The sequence below is a fragment of the Alosa alosa genome, chromosome 14, assembly GCF_017589495.1.
Source record: "Alosa alosa isolate M-15738 ecotype Scorff River chromosome 14, AALO_Geno_1.1, whole genome shotgun sequence".
In the NCBI taxonomy this organism is placed as follows: Eukaryota; Metazoa; Chordata; class Actinopteri; order Clupeiformes; family Clupeidae; genus Alosa; species Alosa alosa.
The window spans coordinates 1,892,226-1,914,288 of NC_063202.1; the positions used below are offsets into that span (position 1 = coordinate 1,892,226).

A 22,063-nucleotide genomic window follows, 5' to 3' on the forward strand; every position below is an offset into this window, starting at 1 on the left:
TGTTGTGTGTTTACCAATACACATTTTCACCATGTGAATGTGACTGGCCAATATGTAGGATTGACAGTGGCTCAGTGGGATAATGCCTTGTACTGGTGATTCAAATCTCACTTGAAGCATTAGTGTTTGAATACTGTTGGGTTGTGGAGGTTAGCATACTAGAATAGAATGCTGTTGGGTTGTGGAGGTTAACCCACCATAACATTACAGCTACTTGTCAACGTGGACTTGTAGTGCAAGGCAAGTATAACTGTATAATTATAGGCTGTTTATCTTATTGACTCCAACACAGAACCTACCACCACAAATACAATTAAATTCTCAATAGTAGTATAGTAGTAATAGTAGTATTGTTAGAATACTGTTGGTGAAAAGACTCCCTAAGTTTATATATATTATTATTATTATATGGTTTCTCATTTTCGAATGTACACTTAAATCTGCACAAAGTCCTTGAGGTGAAAGTGCTGTGGAGAAATTGCAGGATTGTTTGGCTCTGCCACCTAACCATGCCCAGTGTACCTGCTGGAAAACCCTGTAGCTCCGGAGCAGGGGCTCAGACCAGGATAAATTGTTTGCTCGCCCTCAGTTCACTCTTTTGTTTATCTCAACCCAGCACTCCAGTGTGTCCTGTGTGCGTCTTTGAGTTAACGTAAGTCATCACTTTAATGACCCTCACTATGACTTTTGTGATGTTTATCAGTTTGTAGAGTAGCTCTGCCATCATGTGTAAAGTTAAGGTCTTTGTTGGTTTGGTGTGTTGGAGTCCCATGTGAGAGATGATTAGATGATGTTGGTTGACTTGGGATGTCAAGTATTGTTTAGTTGTACCTTATATAGCCATATGATTTCAGTTTATTGTTGTGAGTTGGGACCTGTACTGATTTACCCCATTTCACTGATTCCTCCATTTTCGGTTTGTTTCCTCTTTGATGCAGCACACATACAAGTAAAGAACAAAAGAACAGATGAATTGAAACTCAAATAAAGTTCACTTGTGTTGCACCGAAACCTGCCATCTCCGTGTCATCACTCCATACCATTGAGCCTTCTGACCGAGACTCTGCCTGCTCGCCACACACTCACTCTACCTCAACCCACATCACCCCCTACAGTTCCTTCTAGGTTAGCATACTAGAATAGAATACTGTTGGGTTGTGGAGGTTAGCACACTATAACGTTACAGCTATTAGTCAGGACTTGTCTTGCAAGGCAAGTATAACTGTATAATTATAGGCTGTTCATCTTATTGACTCCAACACAGAACCCACCCCCACCCCCCTTCACCTACCACCACAAATACAATTCAATTCAGTGGGAAACACTGCCTTCCATTATCAGACCCTTCATCTTATCCACGACAAATGCATAGTCCTGTAGAATAGAGTATTGTTAGAATACTATCGGGTTGTGGAGATTAGCACACTAGAATAGAGTACTGTTAGAATACTGTTGGGTTGTGGAGGTAAGCACACTAGAATAGAGTATTGTTAGAAAACTATTGGGTTGTGGAGATTAGCACACTAGAATAGAGTACTGTTAGAATACTGTTGGGTTGTGGAGGGTTGGGTTAGCACACTATAACGTTACAGCACAGGGTAATCCTAATTTTATGGATCAAATTTATTCCAATCCAATTCAAAAGTTTTGAACAACACAAAGGTTTTATCCAGATCAAAACCAAGATTAGATTATGTGATCTAATCCAATTTCAGGATCCTTGTTTCCCTTTGAACAACCCATTTTCAAGATTTGAAATCCGATAGCCGAAATCCGGTAACTGAAATCCGATAACCGAAATCCAATCACGTTTTTTTGAACAATTGGGCCCAAACAATCAAAGCATATGTAAACTAAAAAGCTATGCTACCTCATGTTCATTTTGCTCGGACCCTGTTAAATCACCGCTTGCGGTTATATTTAAACATTGTATTTGTGATTTCATTTCAAACAGTATGCTATTTACAGACAAATCAAGTTAATGTGACGGGGTAATCAAACAAGGGGACGCAAGAAAATAATTTACCAAAAAACATGATTTAATTTTGAATAAATATGTCTAATGTCATCAGGAAGTATATTTAAATCTGAAAATAACAGTTGATAAAAGTTTGATAAGAATGTAACATTTACAGTACCCTTCAGAATTAAGTATAAGTATATATACTCTGAGGGAAATATATACTCTTTTGAGGGAAATTTGGTCTCTGCATTTATCCCAATCCGTGAATTAGTGAAACACACACAGCACACAGTGTACACATTGAGGTGAAGCACACACTAATCCAGCGCAGTGAGCTGCCTGCATCAACAACGGCGCTCGGAGAGCAGTGAGGGGTTAGGTGCCTTGCTCAAGGGCACTTCAGCTGTGCCTACTGGTCCGGGTTCGAACCGGCAACCCTCCGGTTACATGTCCGAAGTGCTAACCACAGGGTTCCTACACATTTTCCATTTCAAAATTCCATACTTTTTCCATACTCAAATTTTCAAACTTCTCGGTACATTTTTTTTTAAGTATATATTTTTTGGGCTTTTATGCCTTTAATGCGATAGGATAGTGGAGAGTGACAGGAAGTAAGTGGGAGAGAGAGTCGGGGTGGGATCCGTGGAAAGGACCACGGGGCGGGAGTCTAACCCGGGTCGCCAGCGTACGGTGCAGGTGCCCCAGCCAGTTACACCACGGCTGGGGCCATGGTACATATTTCTGACCATATTCTAGACATTGTCAATGGACTGTTCTACTAGCATTGTGAAGAGCTGTATAATAATGTTTATTATTAACTTGGTAGCCCTTGGATACTTTTCGTTGGGGGAAGTGCTGTGTTGGAAGGTGCACCCACATTTTTAGTTCTCTGTAGATACAGCATAGCCTACATATGTTGGAGACTAGTGCACTGCTGGCAGAGGCCTCAGAAATCACCATAAACAATATTATTTGTTTGCAATAACAGTTTATCAGATAATGCAGTATCCATGTCTTGGTATCTTTTACAAAATCAAAAACCTCTACCAGTGTTTTAGCCAAAAATAGCAGAGCTACGCAAACATACCAGTGCACAATGGTGTAGGGCACTTGCATACAGTAGAACAGGGGTTCTCAATTTGGTTTTGGTACCAGGGTCCCCTTGTGGGAGAATTTTTTTTCTGAGGACCCCCATTCAATTGTATCTTGATGATGTGGACTGGCAGTTAAGCTACACAACAGTAGGAATGGTTCAGTATGACCTGAGTGAAGTGATTAGCACTGCAGATGCAATAGTCTGGAAACACACATATTTATCCATACCCTTCTTTCTTTTTTCCATACTTATCCAGACCTGGAAATTACTCAAATCAAATTCCACACTTTTCCAGGTTTTCCATACTGCATAGGAACCAGTAGGCCACGGCTGCTAAAGATGACTAAAAACCAGTATAAAAAATAATCTGTTGGTGATTTATTGTAATCTCACAATGAAAAAAATTGGAAAAATCCAACCTTGAAGGGATGCATTTTTATTTTGTGAAAAAGGAAAATCTCATAAAGAAAAAAATATTTTTAATGAAAACACATTGCTCACAATTATTGGCACCCCTGAAAAATCTTATATACAAAACAGAAGCATTTTCATATCTACATTCATATATTCACATTATTTCATCAGGAAGCTTCTCCAACACACATCCCCAACATACTTACAGCACACTGCCCACCGCCAATACACAGCACATTGTCTCATGAGGAAGCTTCTCCAACATACATATTGCACACTGCCCTCTCCCCACATACACACAACACACTACCATCTCCCTTGTCACCCCCACACACACACACCAAGACCCCTGGCAGTTGGGTTAGCCCCTTGAGCCGTGGATCTGCCCAAGGTTTCTTCCTTGGTAAGGGAGTTAAACTAAACCCCTCTTCTACTGCACTTTTTACCCCCACAAATAGGCTGACACCAGACATAATTTCACTGCATTTCTTACATCCAGTAACTATATGTGACAATAAACTTCCTTGTATCCTTGTATATCTATCTTTAATTTATTTAAGTTAATCAGAGTGTCTAAACTTTCAGAAATAGTTCATGACTTTCTTTTTCACTATGGTATGAAAATAAAGTCACACAGAGGATAAATCTTCTAGTAATTTTTCAACATCGGAAAGACAAGAGAATACACTAAATTTAAATGAAAAGAAAGTGTGTTGACATTTGTAAGTCAGAGTTTATGAAAACTAGGTAGCCTACTTTGTTGAAAATGCCTATATTTACAGTTAAAACAATGGTTAAAAGGTTCTAATCATTTGGAATTGTGACAAACATGCTTTGGACAAAGACCCATGTATCTTGCCCCCAGTATGTTGGAGAGTTACAGACAAAGGTATCTTGGGGTCACCAAGTCCCTCCAAAGAAATCTTCAAGTGACCACAATAGATTATTTAGAGGGCATGCCAGGTAAAAGCCTGCCCAGTCATTTAAACGCCAGGAGTTACTGAATGGTACAGTGACTTTGTCTGGAAGTGTGGTCTATTGTCAGATGAAATGAAAATTTGGATAGAAACACTTTAGGTGTGTTTGTCATACATAGAAGAATTGGCTACTGAAAAGAACCCCATGCCTAATGAGAATTATGGTGGAGGGGGTGTACTATTGTGGGGCTGTTTTTATTCCCAAAGGCCTAGAGGTGCATGCATCATGAACACCAAACATTTTCAAAGGAAATCGGTCAATCTCTGCCAAAAGTAAAAGTTGGTCATGATTGGATCATTCATCAGGTCAATTATCCAAAACAAACGTCCAGATATACAGTTATAATTTTAAAAATGTAAAGGACAATTCCGGCGCAAAATGAACCTAGGGCCCCCATACTCAAATAGCGGCATACACTTTTGTGGCCCTTGGGGTATCTATTAATGGCCCTCGAGCTGTTTTGAAAAGTTTTTTTGAATTATTTAAAAAAAAAAAAAAAAATTCAATCTCGCTGCCCGCTCTTATTTTGAAACCACGCGCCGCGATCTCAATACAAGGCTGGGGGTTGCCTCCATGGCAACGATAAACAGATAGCACTCCAGTCCAGCCCTCCCAAACTCGAGACAGTGGCTCTTTCTCAATGCCAGAGCCCGTTTAGACATTAACGGTACCGATCCACTTGCACGACACTTCATTTTGTCGTTGCCGTTACGGTACAGATCCACTTGTACTTCACTTCAATGAAAGCCAAAATTCAACAAATCCCAATGTCTTTAATATATGCCCAAATTAAAATTATATTTTTATTTTAGGTAATATTTTTGTTTTTAATAAAAAGGAAATGTTATGTTATAAAATATGTTATAAATGTTATAAATAAGTTATATTGTTATGATACGTTATCGTATACGGTCCCAATAAATGGCCCCTTGAGTCACTGAAAAAAAAATTGTGGCCCCTCATCATTTCTATTTGAATACCCCTGACCTAGGGGTTAATAACACATGTGTACCGAGTTCGACCGTTTGCTGGGATTTGTTTTCATGCTAGTCGAATGTGACCAGTTTTATTGCAAACCGTGGGGCACACGTACAGTAGAAAGAAATCGCTATTTCTATACCACTAACAAGGCTCAAAATAGCACCACACTTACACAGTAGCATAATGAGGGTCTCTACATGTAAACCGAAGTATTGAGAACTTTGTAAGTGTACAGGCAGTTTATTAAAAAGAAACACCTTGAATAATGCAGATGAATTTTGCATCACAAACAGTAACAAACTGGCATGACCCCATCAGACGTTGTTTGTTTTTTGTGCAGAAACACACATCGTGCGCAAAAATTATGAAGATCACTTGTGGGCCTCGAACTGCTCACTAAAATAGCAAGCTAGCAGTAATAGGCCACCCTGTTGCACCAATTGCACCACTGGTCATTTTGTATCTCTAGCTACAATAGCATGGTGTTCCAATTAAATTAATGTGTAGGCCTATGTTGTCTTGTGACAGCTTATTTGTCAATCGATCAAGATATTCATTATAGCAAACATCTAGGCTATGTGAATGTTTTGCAACAGGCTGCTAAGCAGTAATAGGCTGCAGTAATGCTAAAATATTTACTAATTTAGGCTACGTGGGAATCTGAAACAGCAACATCTGTCATCAAACTCTCTAGCTACATCGAAGTTGTCTAATCCATAAATATGCTACCATGATAACCATTTTGTGTCGTCAAATTAGGACCAACAAATTATAAATCTAACTCGGAGAAAATAAGTTTCATATGTTCACTTCAAATCACTAGACAGCTCACTGCATAACTTCACCGAGACTAAGATAACACTAAGTTATGATAATTGTTGCACATGACTGACATGTTTCATATTATTAACCCCCAAAACGGAATAAAGTGTTAGTGGGGACATGGCAGTTTGTTCTAACCTACATCTGTTAGGTTTTGGTATGTGAGGCGAAGATGGACCACTTTGTTTTGAGGCTTGCATATGCCCATGTTAAATTATGATAGCACCAGTTAACATGGGCGTATCTGGCTTCGATTTCAGCGGCTCGTAGTGTTGTGGTATAGACCATTGGTTTTCAAAGTGGGGACCGCGAGGGGGTGCCAGCGGGGCCTCAGCAAGTTGGAAGGAAAAATAAAAGCAAAAAATAAATACATTTGGAAAATTTAAAATATACCTATTACTATGAGGGTTGTTATACAATGCCATTATAATAATGTGAGGCATATCTGAACATTATATTTCCCATGATAATGACTGGGAATAATAGTAGAGTGATAGCTCTCATATAGCAGAAAGCCCCAAAAGAAAGCTACAATTTTTACACACTGTATGCTCCATCGCAAAGTGCTTGTGGCTAAAATAATTATTGGGATTAGCTTAATGTATTTTTACATTTGCCGTAGTATTGTCGATGGGTTTAATAGGGGGAGTCACATCAAGGGGGTCCTTGGCCAGAACCTAGTGGTATTTGGAGGGCCTTGTCGTGGAAAAGTTTGGGAACCCCTGGTATAGACGATGTAGAAACTTATCGGATCAACCTTCTTGTCCATGCATGGTTCGAATCCCAGCTAGATCGCTAGTTTTATTTTTTTCTATTCATTCAGTATGTGTCATATTTGTGTGGATAATGCTTAAACAGACATGTATTAGACGTACACTGGTGATCTTTTCAGCGATATCCGTTATATTGTCTCACTTGCAAACACTTTGTGAAAATGTGAACCTGCACTAGGTGGAGGCAGAACAGAACACTCTGAAGAAGTAGGCAGGGTCTTGTTGAATATTCACTGATTTTATGCAAATATCACCATCTAAACTGGAACACGGGAATTGTCCTTTAATAAAGCTCAAAATCCTTAGAATAGCTGTTAATTCCATAATATCAATGCATTGGGAACACTGCACATTCAATTTCAAATCAAAGCATGACCAAAATTGATCAAGTTTCTGTTATACCTTTACAGAAAGTGAAGAAAAGGGTATGTAAAGCTGTTAAAAAAAATAGCAGGTTTTGCATTTTTCAGATTTCAAAAATAAGTTTCTTCCAGTAGCAGCAACTGGAATCCATGCATTTCCACGGAATTATTTTTGGAATCTGATCCCTTATCATACCTGTACATTCATACTCGTCGCTCGACTTATTGTGACTAAATTCAAGATGGCTGCAAACGCTAAACTCCGTGAAGATACTGTCTGTATAAATCGTCTTGTAAGTAAACTACTAGTGCTTTTTCAAAGTTCTCAATGTCTCGTTTTAAATGTCAAGGCCCTCGGAAGTCTACCAATTAAGCATGGAGCTACTTTGAGCCTCGTAAATGGTGTAAAACAGTGATTTATTTGGATGGCTAGGCCGATGCCCGAGGCACCCCCATCGAAAAACTGTTTGTAGCATCGGCTAACTAGCGCCAGATTTCTGAGTGCAGGGGACAAGCCGAGATGAGACATACGTTCACACTCGGTATCACGTTTCAACACACTTTAGGTCAATATCACACCGGAATTCTCCTTTAAAATGCGATGGGCTTGAAATCGCACACAATCGCTAATTAAGCCTTTAAATGTGATGGGCTTGAAATCGCACACGATCGCTAATTACACCGTAAAATGTGATGGGCTTGAAATCGCACACAACCGCTGATTACACCTTACAATGTGATGGGCTTGAAATCGCACACGATCGCTAATTACACCGTAAAATGTGATGAGCTTGAAATCGCACACGACCGCTAATTATGCCTTTAAATGTGGTGATGGGCTTGAAATCGCACACAACCGCTTATTACACTGTAAAATGTGATGGGCTTGAAATCACACACGATCGCTGATTACGCCTTTAAATGTGATGGGCTTGAAATCGCACACAACCGCTGATTACGCCTTTAAATGTGATGGGCTTGAAATCGCACACGACCGCTGATTACACCGTAAAATGTGATGGGCTTGAAATCGCACACGATCGCTGATTACGCCTTTAAATGTGATGGGCTTGAAATCGCACACGACCGCTGATTACGCCTTTAAATGTGATGGGCTTGAAATCGCACACGACCGCTGATTACACCGTAAAATGTGATGGGCTTGAAATCGCACACAACCGCTGATTACACCTTTAAATGTGATGGGCTTGAAATCGCACACAACCGCTGATTACACCTTTAAATGTGACAACAACGCTGATTACGCCTTTAAATGTGATGGGCTTGAAATCGCACACGACCGCTGATTACACCGTAAAATGTGATGGGCTTGAAATCGCACACGACCGCTGATTACACCGTAAAATGTGATGGGCTTGAAATCGCACACAACCGCTGATTACACCTTTAAATGTAATGGGCTTGAAATCGCACACAACCACTGATAACGCCTTTAAATGTGATGGGCTTGAAATCGCACACAACCGCTGATTATGCCTTAAGCCTTGATTATGCACAAACTACATGAACAATGATGCAATGCTCACACACAGTGTGTTTCCTGCCCCCATTACTTTCACTCTAGTACTATTATTACTAGAGGTCACTGCCATACCTTTAAAGCAGAGCTAGCTTTAGTTTATGAACATAGTGAGAAGTAGCCTGTGCATGAAATAGGCCTACATTCAGGATCGCATAGATGGGAGTATGGGGTGCAGAGTGGACAGGCGAGGGAAAGGTGTTGTGAGTGTGGGGAGGTGGTGGCGGTCACTGGAGAGCGGTATAGCATGCCAGGCCTCTGACTCACACCACTTCACAAGTAACCTGACCCGCCCACTCCCATGCTCTAGCAGTGAGGTCCCGCTGGCAGCAAAAACAAAAACATGCAGTCCTCTCCCTCTCTCTCTTCCTCTGTCTCCTGCATTCTTTGTCTCACTCCCCCTAACTCACTCTCTCTCTCTCTCTCTCTCTCTCTCTCTCTCTCTCTCAGGTGTTGTGCCAGAAGGGACACACAATACAAGTCTTCAGTGTTCCTCTGTTTCAGGTGGCAGTGGCTGTGCCTCTGAGCTAATGCACTCAAACTACCAGGTGTTTTTGAAAGGACACCAACTCTATCCACACAACGTCATATCTTAATCTTGGGTCTGCTGGGTACAGTGTTTCAGTTGAGAATGAACCGGCAAACTCTTATCATTGCCATTCTCCTGGCAACAACTCAAGATAAAGTGAAACCCTCCACCCGTATTCAACACAGTACATGAATACACAACATAGAAGAGTGTACACCAATATCTTAGATGTCTACATATATTTACTGTATAACCAGGGGTGAAAGTAAGCCGGTACTGGCCGGTACGGAGTACCACTAAAATATTTGGAGAGGGTACGCCGTACCGGAAAGAAAACTATACTGTCTCTGAAAAATATAGCACTTTCAGCATGACAACACAACTGCTAACGTCAAATTACCAGAAGCAACACGTTTCCCCCAAAATATATGTCATATACATCGTTCTGAACTGTATCTGAATTGTGTCTAAACCTCCCGTGCAGCTGGACAGACAACGAGCAAGCTATAGCGCGCGTACAGTAGCCTACAGTAATTGCGCCAACGTGCACTGGTATCCAAAGTGTTTTAGCAGACGGACGTTTCTTGGAAAGTCTCCCAAATAAAAAAAAACATACAGGCTAAAGAAAAATATGTTGATGTTTCAATAGCCTATTCTGGTTTTATGTGTGCAGTGTTTCGCTGGAGAGACAGGAGACAGACAGTGCGTGTAATGGCTTAACCAGATCTTGCGCAGCAATAATGAAAGTGTTTTAGCGGACAGAAGTATGTTGCAGTCTCCCAAATAAAAGGCATGACTCAAAGAAACGTGTTTCATGATATACGGTAGCCTATATATAAAAAAAAATTGATTGGAAGTGGGGAGCGAGCAGAGTAACTAGGTTAAATAAATAAATAAATGTTGAAATTAAGTGTTTGCCATTTATTCATAATCAAAAACAGATGCAGGTGGGATAAAGAGTGATACTAGAGTGATAAGAAGTCCTAGTGAATGCTTGATAAGTAGACTAATACAGTAAATAAGCAAATAAATAAATAATAAATAATTAGGCTAAGTGAAATTTTATTTGGCTCTGGTGGGCCATTATATAACTCTATATCATAGTACCACCAAGAAATAAAAACTACTTTCACCCCTGTGTATAACATCTACTTTTGTAACTCACTTTATTTAATGCATTGCACTGCTATAATTGAAACACTAGGGGGCACTGGCTTCACAGCTAACCTTATGAAGTGCTATTCTCATAAATTTACTTTGACACTCATTTTATGGTTTATTTACATTTTGTTTGTAAGTCTCAGCAGAGGACACAAAGCCCACAGGCCATAAATAACACTGTCAGCAATTTAGGGTCTGGGAATTCCATAACCTTGCCCACTACCCATTAATAGAGAAGGACCTGTCTCAACAAATTAGGAACCCAACTGAAAAACCAACAGTCTACTCCAGACTTAAGGAAGGAGCAAGAAACTGGACACTGCATTCAAATAAACAGCACAATATCATGTTCTGTCTTTTAGCCAATGCCTTCAAGTACTTGAATTTAGTGGAACTTCTCTTTTGTCATACAGGAATGCGGCAAGAGTTCTAGCCTGGAGAGAGAGAGTACAACAAAAAGACAAGAAACTAGTTTGTATGACCATGTATGATCACATTCCAAATGACCACATTCCAAATGACCACATTCCAAATGATCACATTCCAAATGACCATGTATGATCACATTCCAAATGACCATGTATGATCACATTCCAAATGACCATGTATGATCACATTCCAAATGACCATGTATGATCACATTCCAAATGACAATGTATGATCACATTCCAAATGACAATGTATCTAATCTGAAGTGCTGCTACTGTTGGGCACAGGGTTGATTGAGTCACTGGAAGAGTGAGTAGAGAAGACCAAATTAAGATTGGAGACAGGACATGAATGGGAGGGGGAAACAAAAGCTTTGTATTTAGTGATCAAGGGGAAGGTATCTAGGCATGCAAGCCAATAAATCCCTCATTTTCTAACCAGGATATAAGTGGAAATGGACTATTTTCATTGGATAGGTGGACAAAGTTGCTTTGACAATGAAACCAAGCACACTCGCTCATTTTAAAAAGGATCAATGATGTGTGCGGGACAAGGCCTTCCGAATGCATTTATGTAACTGACTGCACTGCAGGGTGATCAGTGTACTTAAAGCCTTTTGTTGAGACTCTGTGGGCAAGTTAACCGGTTGACCAAGGAGACAGGCCGTGACACAATCATAAGTGTATCGATGAAATCAAGTGTATCGATGAAATCAAGTGTATCGAAATCAATGAGTGTATTCTGCATTTGGCACACCACAGAAGAGAATGTGCCGAGTTGGAACAAGATGCAGAATTTCTGCGCGACCCTGCCATGTACATTATCCCATTAACACCTTCCAGGCAGGTTACGCCTCGGTGTGACATGTCAGGACACTTAAAGGTGGGCAAGTGATATTGAGAATGGTGACTACTGGGGTTATGTGTGTGTGTGTTTGTGTGTCTGAGCATGGAGTAGGCCTAAACATTGTGTTCTTGAAGGTTAATGGTACACAGTTGTGTTGACTTAACCGCAGCCGCTGTGTAAAGGTGCCACGTTACGCAATCATGTGACCACACCACTCTTTGTCAATGACATAGATGTATATAAAAACTTTTTTTTTTGTTGCTTGCATATTCACCATTACTAATTGCAACCAAAAGTTCGACCAGAATGGGGATGGGAGTGTCATAATGCTGTGAAATCTTCACAATCAAGAGTTTTCAATCAAGAGTGTGAAAACCTAGATATAGAGAGAAACTGCTCAGCAGAAAGGCGATGGTTAAGCTCCACCAAAACATCTCTCTAGAAAAAAAAATATCACAAACACGCAAAAAAGACACATAACTTTCAGACACAAGTAAAGTTGATCACCATAACAACCACTCAATGAGTCAACAAAGTCAAGCAAGAAAGGGCCATTATTTTCCCCCAAAACAAATAAAGCCCATCTAATCTACAGAAATATGCATACAAGGAGGGGGTACGGCAGGGGAGGAGGGAGAAGGCGGGTATTCATGAGGGTAGTGGGCAGGGTAGGGTAGGTTGTGATAGCGACAGATGTCTCGCTGACTGTGAGGGAAGCAGGAGGGGTGCGCGCAGAGCAGAAACACACGGTCTCATATTGGACCACGGGGAGCGAGCAGGAACGGGCGCAGCTGTCAGTCGCGAGCTTGCCTCCTCAATTCAAAGCTATTCTTGCAGAGGGGGAAGAACAACTATCCGACTCTTCCCACCACACCGCTTTCAAGGGATCATCTTAGCAGCAAACCAGGTCGGTAAACTTTTTGGTCCGGATAGTTGCCACGGGCACCCACCCGCTCTCTCTTGGGGCAGCCGTGGCCTACTGGTTAGCGCTTCGGACTTGTAACCGGAGGGTTGCCGGTTCGAACCCCGATCAGTAGGCACGGCTGAAATGCCCTTGAGCAAGGCACCTAACCCCTCACTGCCGCTGCTGTTGCAGGCAGCTCACTGCGCCGGGATTAGTGTGTGCTTCACCTCACTGTGCGGAGTGTGTTTCACTAATTCACGGATTGGGATAAATGCAGCGACCAAATTTTCCTCACGGGATCAAAAGACTATATATACTTAGACTTTCTGGATTGTAGTAGCCTTAATTCTGAAACTCCCCTGCTGGAAATCTGGAGAGAGCTGGGGATGGTTACTGGACTCGCCGTCGAGAGGTTGATTCATATATCCATTGTTCTCTGTTAGTGCTATTTGGTATTTTTGCATCGTGTTCAGCTGTGCTCGTTCTACATGCGTTGTTCATCGAACATCTAGCCTACAGGCTTACATTTTGCGGGATAATCTGAAGCGTGTGTCTTTCTTGAAGGGGGTAAGATTTGCCTTGGTCTTGCGAAACAATAGCCTATGTGATTTGTTACAAGAGAATACCCCCTGGTTTGGTGCTCAGAGTTGTCGGCCCACTGGCACAGCGCAATTTTGTGAAGGTGTGGTTACTCTTAAGGTAATTAATTCCAGATTTTCTAGAGGTTGGAATATATTTTTTTCCAAACCCCATGTTGTAACCTACAAATACTAAAACAATGTGTTAATTGCCATATATGTGTGGTCATGCTGTACAAATAGCCCATCAAAATCATCCTACTTTCGACAGCAGTTTACTTTATAAGGGCCTGTTGGGGTGTCTGTTTTTTAATTCACACCGTCAGGGAGTGTTACGCCAGTGTAGGCTAACTCTTTTAGTGGATAGCCTACGTGATCATGAACAAAAAGGGGAGAGGGGAGAGGCGGGGGGATCGGGGTTGGGCGCAGAATCACTGCGTTTGTAGAGATGATGGTTCTCTGCAATCAGTGATTTATGTCGGTCCTATTGTTTTGGGTGGCGGCTACGCTACTCACTTGCAGCCAGATTTGAATGTTAACTTTACTTTGCCAACAACACTCGCAGCCACTGGCTTTGGCTTGTTACTCCTGTAGGAATTTCATCTGCGCTGCGCGTTGGGCAAATCTTTTATTGAGAGGCAGGGCTTACTGAAACATGCCACGTTTTTTATAACCACCTGAGTGTGCCCTGAGATTAAATATTAGTGTGTGGTTTTGGTGTTTACATTGATCTTGACTTGCGATATCATTGACCTAAAATGTGTAATCTCTCTCATTTTAGTCATGGCAATGTTAGCCGGATCGTTGTGTTCTCAAGAGTGAGCTATATTTCCTTGCTGCTTCCTGTCAGCGATGGGTAGCGCATTTCTGATTCCTTGTAGGATCTTATTTGCATGTGCAATATAGACTTCGCCTCCCAGTACAATTTTGCCGCTACTTATATGGGTGTAAAATTCGCCTGATTCCGATTAAGAAGAAAGAATAAATTGAGTCAAATCCTCCGCAATAATCCGGGCAATTACCTTAATTGGCACACGGCGAGCATATTGTGTGGGAAGAAAGCGGCTGAGTTGACTCGGTTGAGGAGGAACGTGTGTGCATCGAGGCTGGTAGCTGCAGCCGGAACTGGTGCGGGAGACTGACCGCGGGCTTCAGCATGTGAATTGATTTGTGGATGACTGGTGCAACCATTCCTGATTGCTCCAATGCAGCACAACGGACAGTTTCTATTAAGCAGAGGCGTGTGCTGCACCTCAGATAATTATAACAATAGTTGCACGATCACACGTGTGACGTCGGGCAAAGGTGTCCAATTGATTGATAATTGATGGCAGCCGACATTTTACAGCAAGGTCCAGTCTTTGGCTAGTAGAACCTCTTCCTACCCCCACCTCACTAATCCATGAAATTTGCTTTAAATTATTAATGGCCAATCATCAGAGGCACTAATGATTGCTGCGGGGCTCGTGGAATTCCTACCGTTATGGCAGAGGTTGTTTCCCACCCCCACTGCAATTAGAGTGAAACTGGCTGGCAGTTTCTTCTCCTGTAAGGGTTTATTAGATTAATCTAACTGCTTCTCTAAAAAACCTTTCAATGTCATGGGAGAGATCTGGCCTGCATCCAGTGTAAGTGATGGCAGCAGTCATGGGTGCTTTTAGTTGTTTTCACTTACTTCTCTATACAGGAATAAGGAAGTTGCATGCTGTTGAAATCCTCCCTTGTCATTGTTCATGCAGCTAGAAGTAAAGCCAATGTAACACCATTCCTATGTGACAAGGCAAGACCACTTGTTCACCCTCACATGTTCTTTGTTGATTCACTTCTAATTAACTAGCAGCAGCAGGAAGTTAGGTGGAGGGACTACTTTTGAAGTTTTCTAGCTCATCTCACCTTCAGTCCACTGAAAGTACAATGCCTCCAAGCATTTGCTGAGGGAAGAAAATGATCACATGTCGACACAGACCTGGCTCCTTGTTTCAAAGTACCTATTTGCAGTACACTTTCTTGTTTGATAGCCTGAAAATCTTGATTAAACAAGCCATTGGACCAGGCAATTGTTCCAGCTCTGTGGTTTTGCATTCAGTCTTCATGCTTTGCAGGCTAGGGAGTAGCAATATAATTTCCCAGGTAGGAAAGCCAATTTTTTTTACAAAGAGCTGAATTTAGTCCTCGGATGTATCCTACTATACCTCATGTGATTGACCCAGAAGGCTGTTCTGAAAGGATGCCAGTGTGGACCAAGCCGTCTATTAAAGGGGTAGATGAACTGTAGGCGCTCATTTGGCACCGTTGCCTTCCTGAGATTCGTGGATACATTGCCCTTTGAGTTCACATGAGTGTGTGGTAAGGAATGTAAAGGACTGGCCAAAGCTCCTGTCCTGTGGCAGTTTGTCTTTTAGATGTCCTCCATAGACGTGTTTTGGCACCACTCGCAGTCTGTGTCCATGGCTCCCGGTCGAAATGAGTTAGTGTCCTTCTTAAGAGGAGAAAGGGTTAGTGTGCTTTAAGAAGGAAAGACCAAATGATCTATCTCTCTCTCGCACTCTTGCATGCGCCTATACAACTCTCTCTCACTTTCTTCTATTCAGTCCAATGAGTGGACAAGTTGAGTATGGAACTCGTGTTTGGTGTCTGAGTTGATTATTCCATTTTTAATATGGAGTGGGGTGGGTGTGGTTCAGTTAAAAGTGTAAACACAAGTATTAGTACTGACGCTAACAGACTCTCCTGCTATGCTCCTGCTACTCACAGAACTCACCATGGGAGCCAAGCTAAGCAAGAAGAAGAAGGGGTATGATGTCAGTGACCCGAAGGAGAAGAAGGAGGAGGCGGCAGCTGTGGCCCAGGTAGAACAGAAGGTGGAGGCGGCGGAGGCTGCACCCGAACAGGCTGAGGCAGCCCCCACTACTGAAGCTGCAGCTCCTGCGGCAGAGGAACAGGTAGCCGAGGCAAAGGAGGAACCTGCAGCCGCTGCACCGGTAGAGCCTGCTGCTGAACCAGCCGCAGCACCTGAGGAACAGACTGCAGCCGCACCTGAGGAACCTCCAGCAGCAGCACCCGAAGAACCTCCCGCAGCAGCACCTGAGGAACCTCCAGCAGCAGCACCTGAGGAACCTCCAGCAGCAGCACCCGAAGAACCTCCCGCAGCAGCACCTGAGGAACCTCCAGCAGCAGCACCCGAAGAACCTCCCGCAGCAGCACCTGAGGAACCTGCAGCAGCCGCACCTGCGGAACCTCCAGCACCCGCTCCAGAGGAACCTGCAGCAGCCGCACCTGAGGAACCTGCAGCAGCACCAGAGGAACCTCCAGCACCCGTTCCAGAGGAACCTCCAGCAGCAGCACCCGAGGAGCCTTCCACACCCGCTCCAGAGGAACCTCCAGCAGCCGTTCCAGAGGAACCTCCAGCAGCAGCACCCGAGGAGCCTTCCGCACCCGCTCCAGAGGAACCTCCAGCAGCCGTTTCAGAGGAACCTCCAGCACCCGTTCCAGAGGAACCTGCAGCAGCACCAGAGGAAGCGGCAGCTGAGGAACCTGCAGCAGAACCAACACCAGAGCCAGAAACGACGCCAAAGCCAGAGCCTATACAAGAGGTGGTAGTAGTGGAGGAGATAGAAATTGTCCAAGAGGTCGTGGGCGATGTGGAAGTCACAGAAGTGATTGAGGTCACGCAAGTCACCTTAGTTGCTGCTGCTCCAGAGCCAGAACCGGAGCCTGAAGCCGAACCAGAACCACAGACTGTCACTGAGCCAGAGGAGTCATCCACAGCACCCTCAGAGCCAGAGGTGGCATCTGCTGCTGCCACCCCTGTGGAAGCCGAGCCAGAGCCCGTGTTGGAGTCAGAGCCTGCCGCTGCCCCTGAGCCAGAACCAGAGCCCGTGTCAGAGCCTGCCGCTGCCCCTGAGCCAGAGCCAGAGCCCGTGTCAGAGCCTGCTGCTGCCCCTGAGTCAGAACCAGAGCCCGTGTCGGAGTCAGAGCCTGCCGCTGCTGCTGTCTCAGAACCAGAGCCCGTGTCGGAGTCAGAGCCTGCTGCTGCTGCTGCCGTCTCAGAGCCAGAAAGCGCTGAGGCTGCTGCCGCCCCAGCCGTCGAGGATTCAGCCGAGGCCATCCCCGAGATCGTCATCTCTGAGTCCACGTCTACCAACGAACTCTCCACTGAGGAGGCCGCCGCCTCCGATGCGGCGCCGTCGTCACCCAGTGAAGAGGCGCCGGCTGTGGACGCGCCACTGGATAACGGCGAGTGTGAAAGCGCCCCGGAGGAGCCCGCTTCCGCACCGGAGGTCAACGGCGTGAGCGAGAAGGCCGCACCTGAACCCGTATCAGCGGAGCAGCCCGCTGCGCTGGCCGAGCAGCAGCCGGCGGAGGAGTGTGTGAATGGCGTGGTGCAGCCAGAGGAGGAGCAGGCCCCCCATGAGGCCCCCAGTGACTGTGAACTTAAAAAGGACTTGAGCCAGGTGGACGCCCTGATCCCAGACATCGTCGAGGCTGCAGTGAGTCAGGTGGTCGACATCATCTGAGAAACTAACTTAACAACAGAAAAGCAAATAATAACAAAAAACAACTGTGAATCCTGTTTTAACGATGTAAACAAACAAAAACACCAACAAACAGTACAAGAACATCAATAAACACCTCCTTTTGCAACACACGCCTCTGAAGATAAAGCTTCAAGCGAACGTGTTGCAGTAACTCAGGCAAAGGAATTTCTGGTTAGCCAAAAAAAAAAAAAAAAAAGAAGAAATCCAACCACTCAAGAGCTGAGAGTGAGGGTGAGCATGACGAAGAGAGAAAAGTGAGTGAGATGTGAATGAGTGAGGACACAATTGAGCGAGAGAAAGGCACAAAGAGTCCAAGTGTGTCTCTTGTGAGGGCCGAGGGGCTGCTGGTCCTGTAGTAGCAGGCCCAGGAGAGACCAATGCCAGACCCATTTCAGTGATGAAAAACTGCTGAGAAGAGAGAAGGTGAAAGGGGGTAAAAACTGGACCACAGAACAAAATACAATAACAAAGGAAACTATGAATGGAATGAGTAGTCTTGTCTTTGTGTGTGAGCCTGATGAATATTAAGACAAAAAATGTTTTATTGGATTAGCATTTAATAGTATATAATCTAATTTTGACTTTCACATATCCTTTCCGTAACTATGTAAAACAAGATTAAAGGATAAGACCTTTCTGACCTTTCCATAACAGAGAAGCAGTGAGGAATGTTAATTTTAACTTGATGGCTTGGCTTAGAAAATAAAAGAGACTGTTATACCTTAACCATGCTTCTTTTTGTATTTCTGCTATGAGGAGTTCCCCTTGCATATTTGAGTTATGATTAACCTTCAGACAACTAATTAGGTTTGTCTTACACAGCATTAATTATTCAAAAACACCTAATGACATCAAAATGTTTGCTTGAGAGAGCCTGCTGTGCAGTCAGCGCTCGGAGTGGATTTTCTAGATTGTTCCTTTGTGTGTCTGAGATGAGGCTGTTGTGAGCCAGATACAGGCCAGGTCTGGTTCGGGGTTAACTGTTGATTTTTGCATTAACACCACACAGTTGACACAATCGTAATATCATAATTACTAATTGGATCAAATGGGAATCAAATTAGCTTTCCGTCAAAGTGAAGCGTTATAGGAAAAAGTCTGCATGCTTGATCTAATTTATCCTGCATGTTAGATGTCGTGTTATTTAAATCTGTTTCCCTTTTCCTCTGCCATGGATTGTTTCTATTTAGCTGCAGGGTGCTGTAGCTCGGACAAAACAATGATCTACGAGTCATTGGCCTCTGAGCGTTTGCACGATTGACACATGCTTGTTTGAGGTACGCGGAACATGTCTGCCCAGCTACATGGTGTGTGTGTGTCGCCCCCCCCCTCGCCTCTACTTTGCTCCACACCACCGCCCCCTCACCAGGAGACGTATCACTTGCACTCCAAGACGAGGCAGCAAAATATTCCCAACATTTCACAGAGCGAGATTGCAAGAGGGAATGGGGGAGGGGTCGGAATTCTTTCCTGGAGGAAGGGGCTTTGAAAGCAAGGGGGTGGGTGGGAGAGTGTGTTTTTTGGGGGGTTGGGTGTTTCTTGTCGGCTGAAACAGCATGGGGATTGTACATCGGGTTGCTGAAGAGTTGGAGGTCTGCTGGTTGAAAAGACAAGGACTGATGCCACACACACACACACACAACAAACACAAACACACAGAGAGAGAGAGACGATAGCCATGACGAACAAGATAATCCCCCTACCTCACATACAGATTCACACACTCGACACACACATCCATGCAGACTCACACACATCCTTAATGTACATGTACACACCTACGCGCATGCGCAAGCACTGTGTCACCATCAGCCAGTTTTCCACCTCTGTGAGCGTCAGCAGACCCCCAGAGAGACATGGCAGGTGAGGGGGTGAAACGAGAGAAGCAGAGGAGTAGTGAAGGGGAGAAATGACATGAGAAAAGAGGAGGATTTACAATAACAAAGTACAAGTCTTCTGATCCATATACAGAGCAGAAGGAGATAAAAAAAATGTTCAATAGAAATAAGCACCGGGTGACTGGGGTGGATAAGAGTCGAGGATAAGGGGCTTGTGGGGTGTTTTCTGTGTGTGTGTGTGTAGCTGCTGAGGAAGTGGGCCCGGTGCTGGGGCTTTGAACGCTCCGGCGCTTCAGTGGCCGTCTCTCCTGGAGGAATGCTGCCCAACACGTTCCCTCTTGGTCTGGGCCTCCTCTCTGAGAGGTCCCTCTGTATTTCTCAAGTGGACACTAACACGTCCACATGACCACGCTCTGCACTGCGCACCGGAGTGTTAGCCGCACCTCAGCACATAATATGCCTGCACAGCCCACTGCAGTGAAATGTCGGGTATTATGTAGTAAAGAATTATAGGAAATCGTACATGAATCCCAAGTGTCCTTGTTCGGCTTAAGAGTGGGTGCTGCTAGACACAGCTCACGGTTTCTCCTGTTGTGGAAAAATTTAACACGAGGAAGAACTATGAGGAGAAATGTAACACGAGGAAGAACTATGAGGAGAAAGAGGAGAAAAAAAGAAAGGAAAGAATAGGAACATGAAAAGGAAAGACAAAAAAACGGAGAAAAAGACCCAGTCACACACACACACACACACACACACACACACACTAGCACCCCAGTCCCTCCAATATATGAAAGGAATGTTTTGAGAGGAGGGGGGTGGGTTTACTTGCTGGGTTCTTTTTTTTATTTTTCTGAAGCTTGTCAAACATCTGACAAAAAAAATGAAAAGTCATTTTGAAGGAATGTTCCTCATTCATTGTTTTTTAAAGGGCAAATCCACTCTGTCACCAAAACTGCGTTCAGAAACCCAAAGCCAAACTGATCGTCAGGGCTAAACTTTTGACATATTGACAAAACATAACATATTTTATTGTTTGTGTGAGTTTCATGTGCACTCTTAAAACAAATGTGTTGGAAGAGTTTCGTTAAAACAACGCAAGTTGGATTGTTTTCAATGCTAGTTATGTTATTTTCAATGCAAGTAATGCGTTGGAAACAACGCAAACTGTGTTTCCCCTCTCTGGACAGAGAGAACAACACAATGTAAGTTGTGTTGTTTTTGAAGACATTTGTTTTAAGAGTGTGGTATATAAAATGAAACAGAAATTGTATAATTATTTTCTGTGAATTTTAACAATATTTACAAAGGGGTTGGTCTGACATGCACTATCTGACGTGATAGCTTGTCAACACTGACTTAAAAAGCATTTTTTGTCCTCAAGAAAAGTATTTAAGGAGCTTACATCTGCTGTGACCTTAACATAAATCACCAGGTTCAGAAAAGGGGGAAGTCATGTTGAAGACACAGTGTCCCAAAATGACAAGCCTTCACTTCTCCGAGGATGGACTGGGAGTTCAAAATGCTCGCCGACCTCAGCTGTTACATAATCAAGGGGCCAGTAAAAACATTACATTAAAGATTCAAACAGCCTCCTTCTCTCTCTCTCTCTCTGTCTGTCTGTCTTTGTGTCTGTCTGTCTGTCTCTTTCTCTCTCCTTCTGTGTGTATGGTGGATGTGTGTGTGTATCTGTCTGTCATCACAGCATTTCTGATTGGTTTTGTCTATATGGAGGGGATAGGATCATGGTGAGGAATTCTAACACAAGGTGTTCAGTTTCCACTCCCCTGTACATAATGCTTAAGGGAATGGAGTTCCTTCCTTTACTTAGCTCTGCTGGGCTCAGTCTCTCCTCACCTCTCTTGGCATCTGTGTACAGTATACAGCATAATGAATAGTAACTTTAACTTTCAATCTATCTATCTATCTATCTATGTACATCTGTCTGTCTGTCTATCTATCTATCTATGTACAGTATCTATCTATCTATCTATCTATCTATCTATCTATCTGTTATACTCACTCTATTTCTATACTGTTCCTCTCTTCTCTCCTTGTCTCTCTGTCTATCTCTCTCATTCACACATGCACAGAGTCAGTCTGTGTTGGTCCATTCAGTGGTCTGTGTTGGGCAGTGGAGGGCCTGGCTTGCATCTTGATTTAAAGCCTGCATACGAGCTGCATAGTTGCTCAGCCCAGCTGCATCGCCTGGTTACTCTCAACAGTATGCTCTCTATACAGGAGCTCTGGCACGGAGCACAGTTTGCTTTCCTGAACACCCCCCACTACACACACACACACACACACACAC

The 22,063-nt window shown here is 43.5% G+C and overlaps 1 protein-coding gene across 4 annotated transcripts; it reads left to right on the forward strand.

Moving 5' to 3' along the window:
• Positions 1-12,562: 12,562 nt before the first annotated feature.
• Positions 12,563-18,640, forward strand: si:dkey-56m19.5 (proteoglycan 4). Of its 4 annotated transcripts, none has more exons than XM_048263565.1 (2): positions 12,563-12,801; positions 16,131-18,640. In XM_048263565.1, the coding sequence occupies exon 2, from the start codon at positions 16,139-16,141 to the stop codon at positions 17,891-17,893; it is 1,755 nt and encodes a 584-aa protein (XP_048119522.1). In that variant the 5' UTR covers positions 12,563-12,801; positions 16,131-16,138; the 3' UTR covers positions 17,894-18,640. The 4 variants fall into 4 exon arrangements, with proteins under 4 accessions (XP_048119522.1, XP_048119523.1, XP_048119524.1 ...); XM_048263566.1 differs by lacking the exon at positions 12,563-12,801 and adding an exon at positions 12,990-13,210; XM_048263567.1 differs by lacking the exon at positions 12,563-12,801 and adding an exon at positions 13,230-13,365.
• Positions 18,641-22,063: the final 3,423 nt, after the last annotated feature.

What these genes read in the sequence shown, in the direction of transcription:
- si:dkey-56m19.5 (XM_048263565.1), top strand. Translation starts at nt 16,139, where the DNA reads ATGGGAGCCAAGCTAAGCAAGAAGAAGAAGGGGTATGATGTCAGTGAC.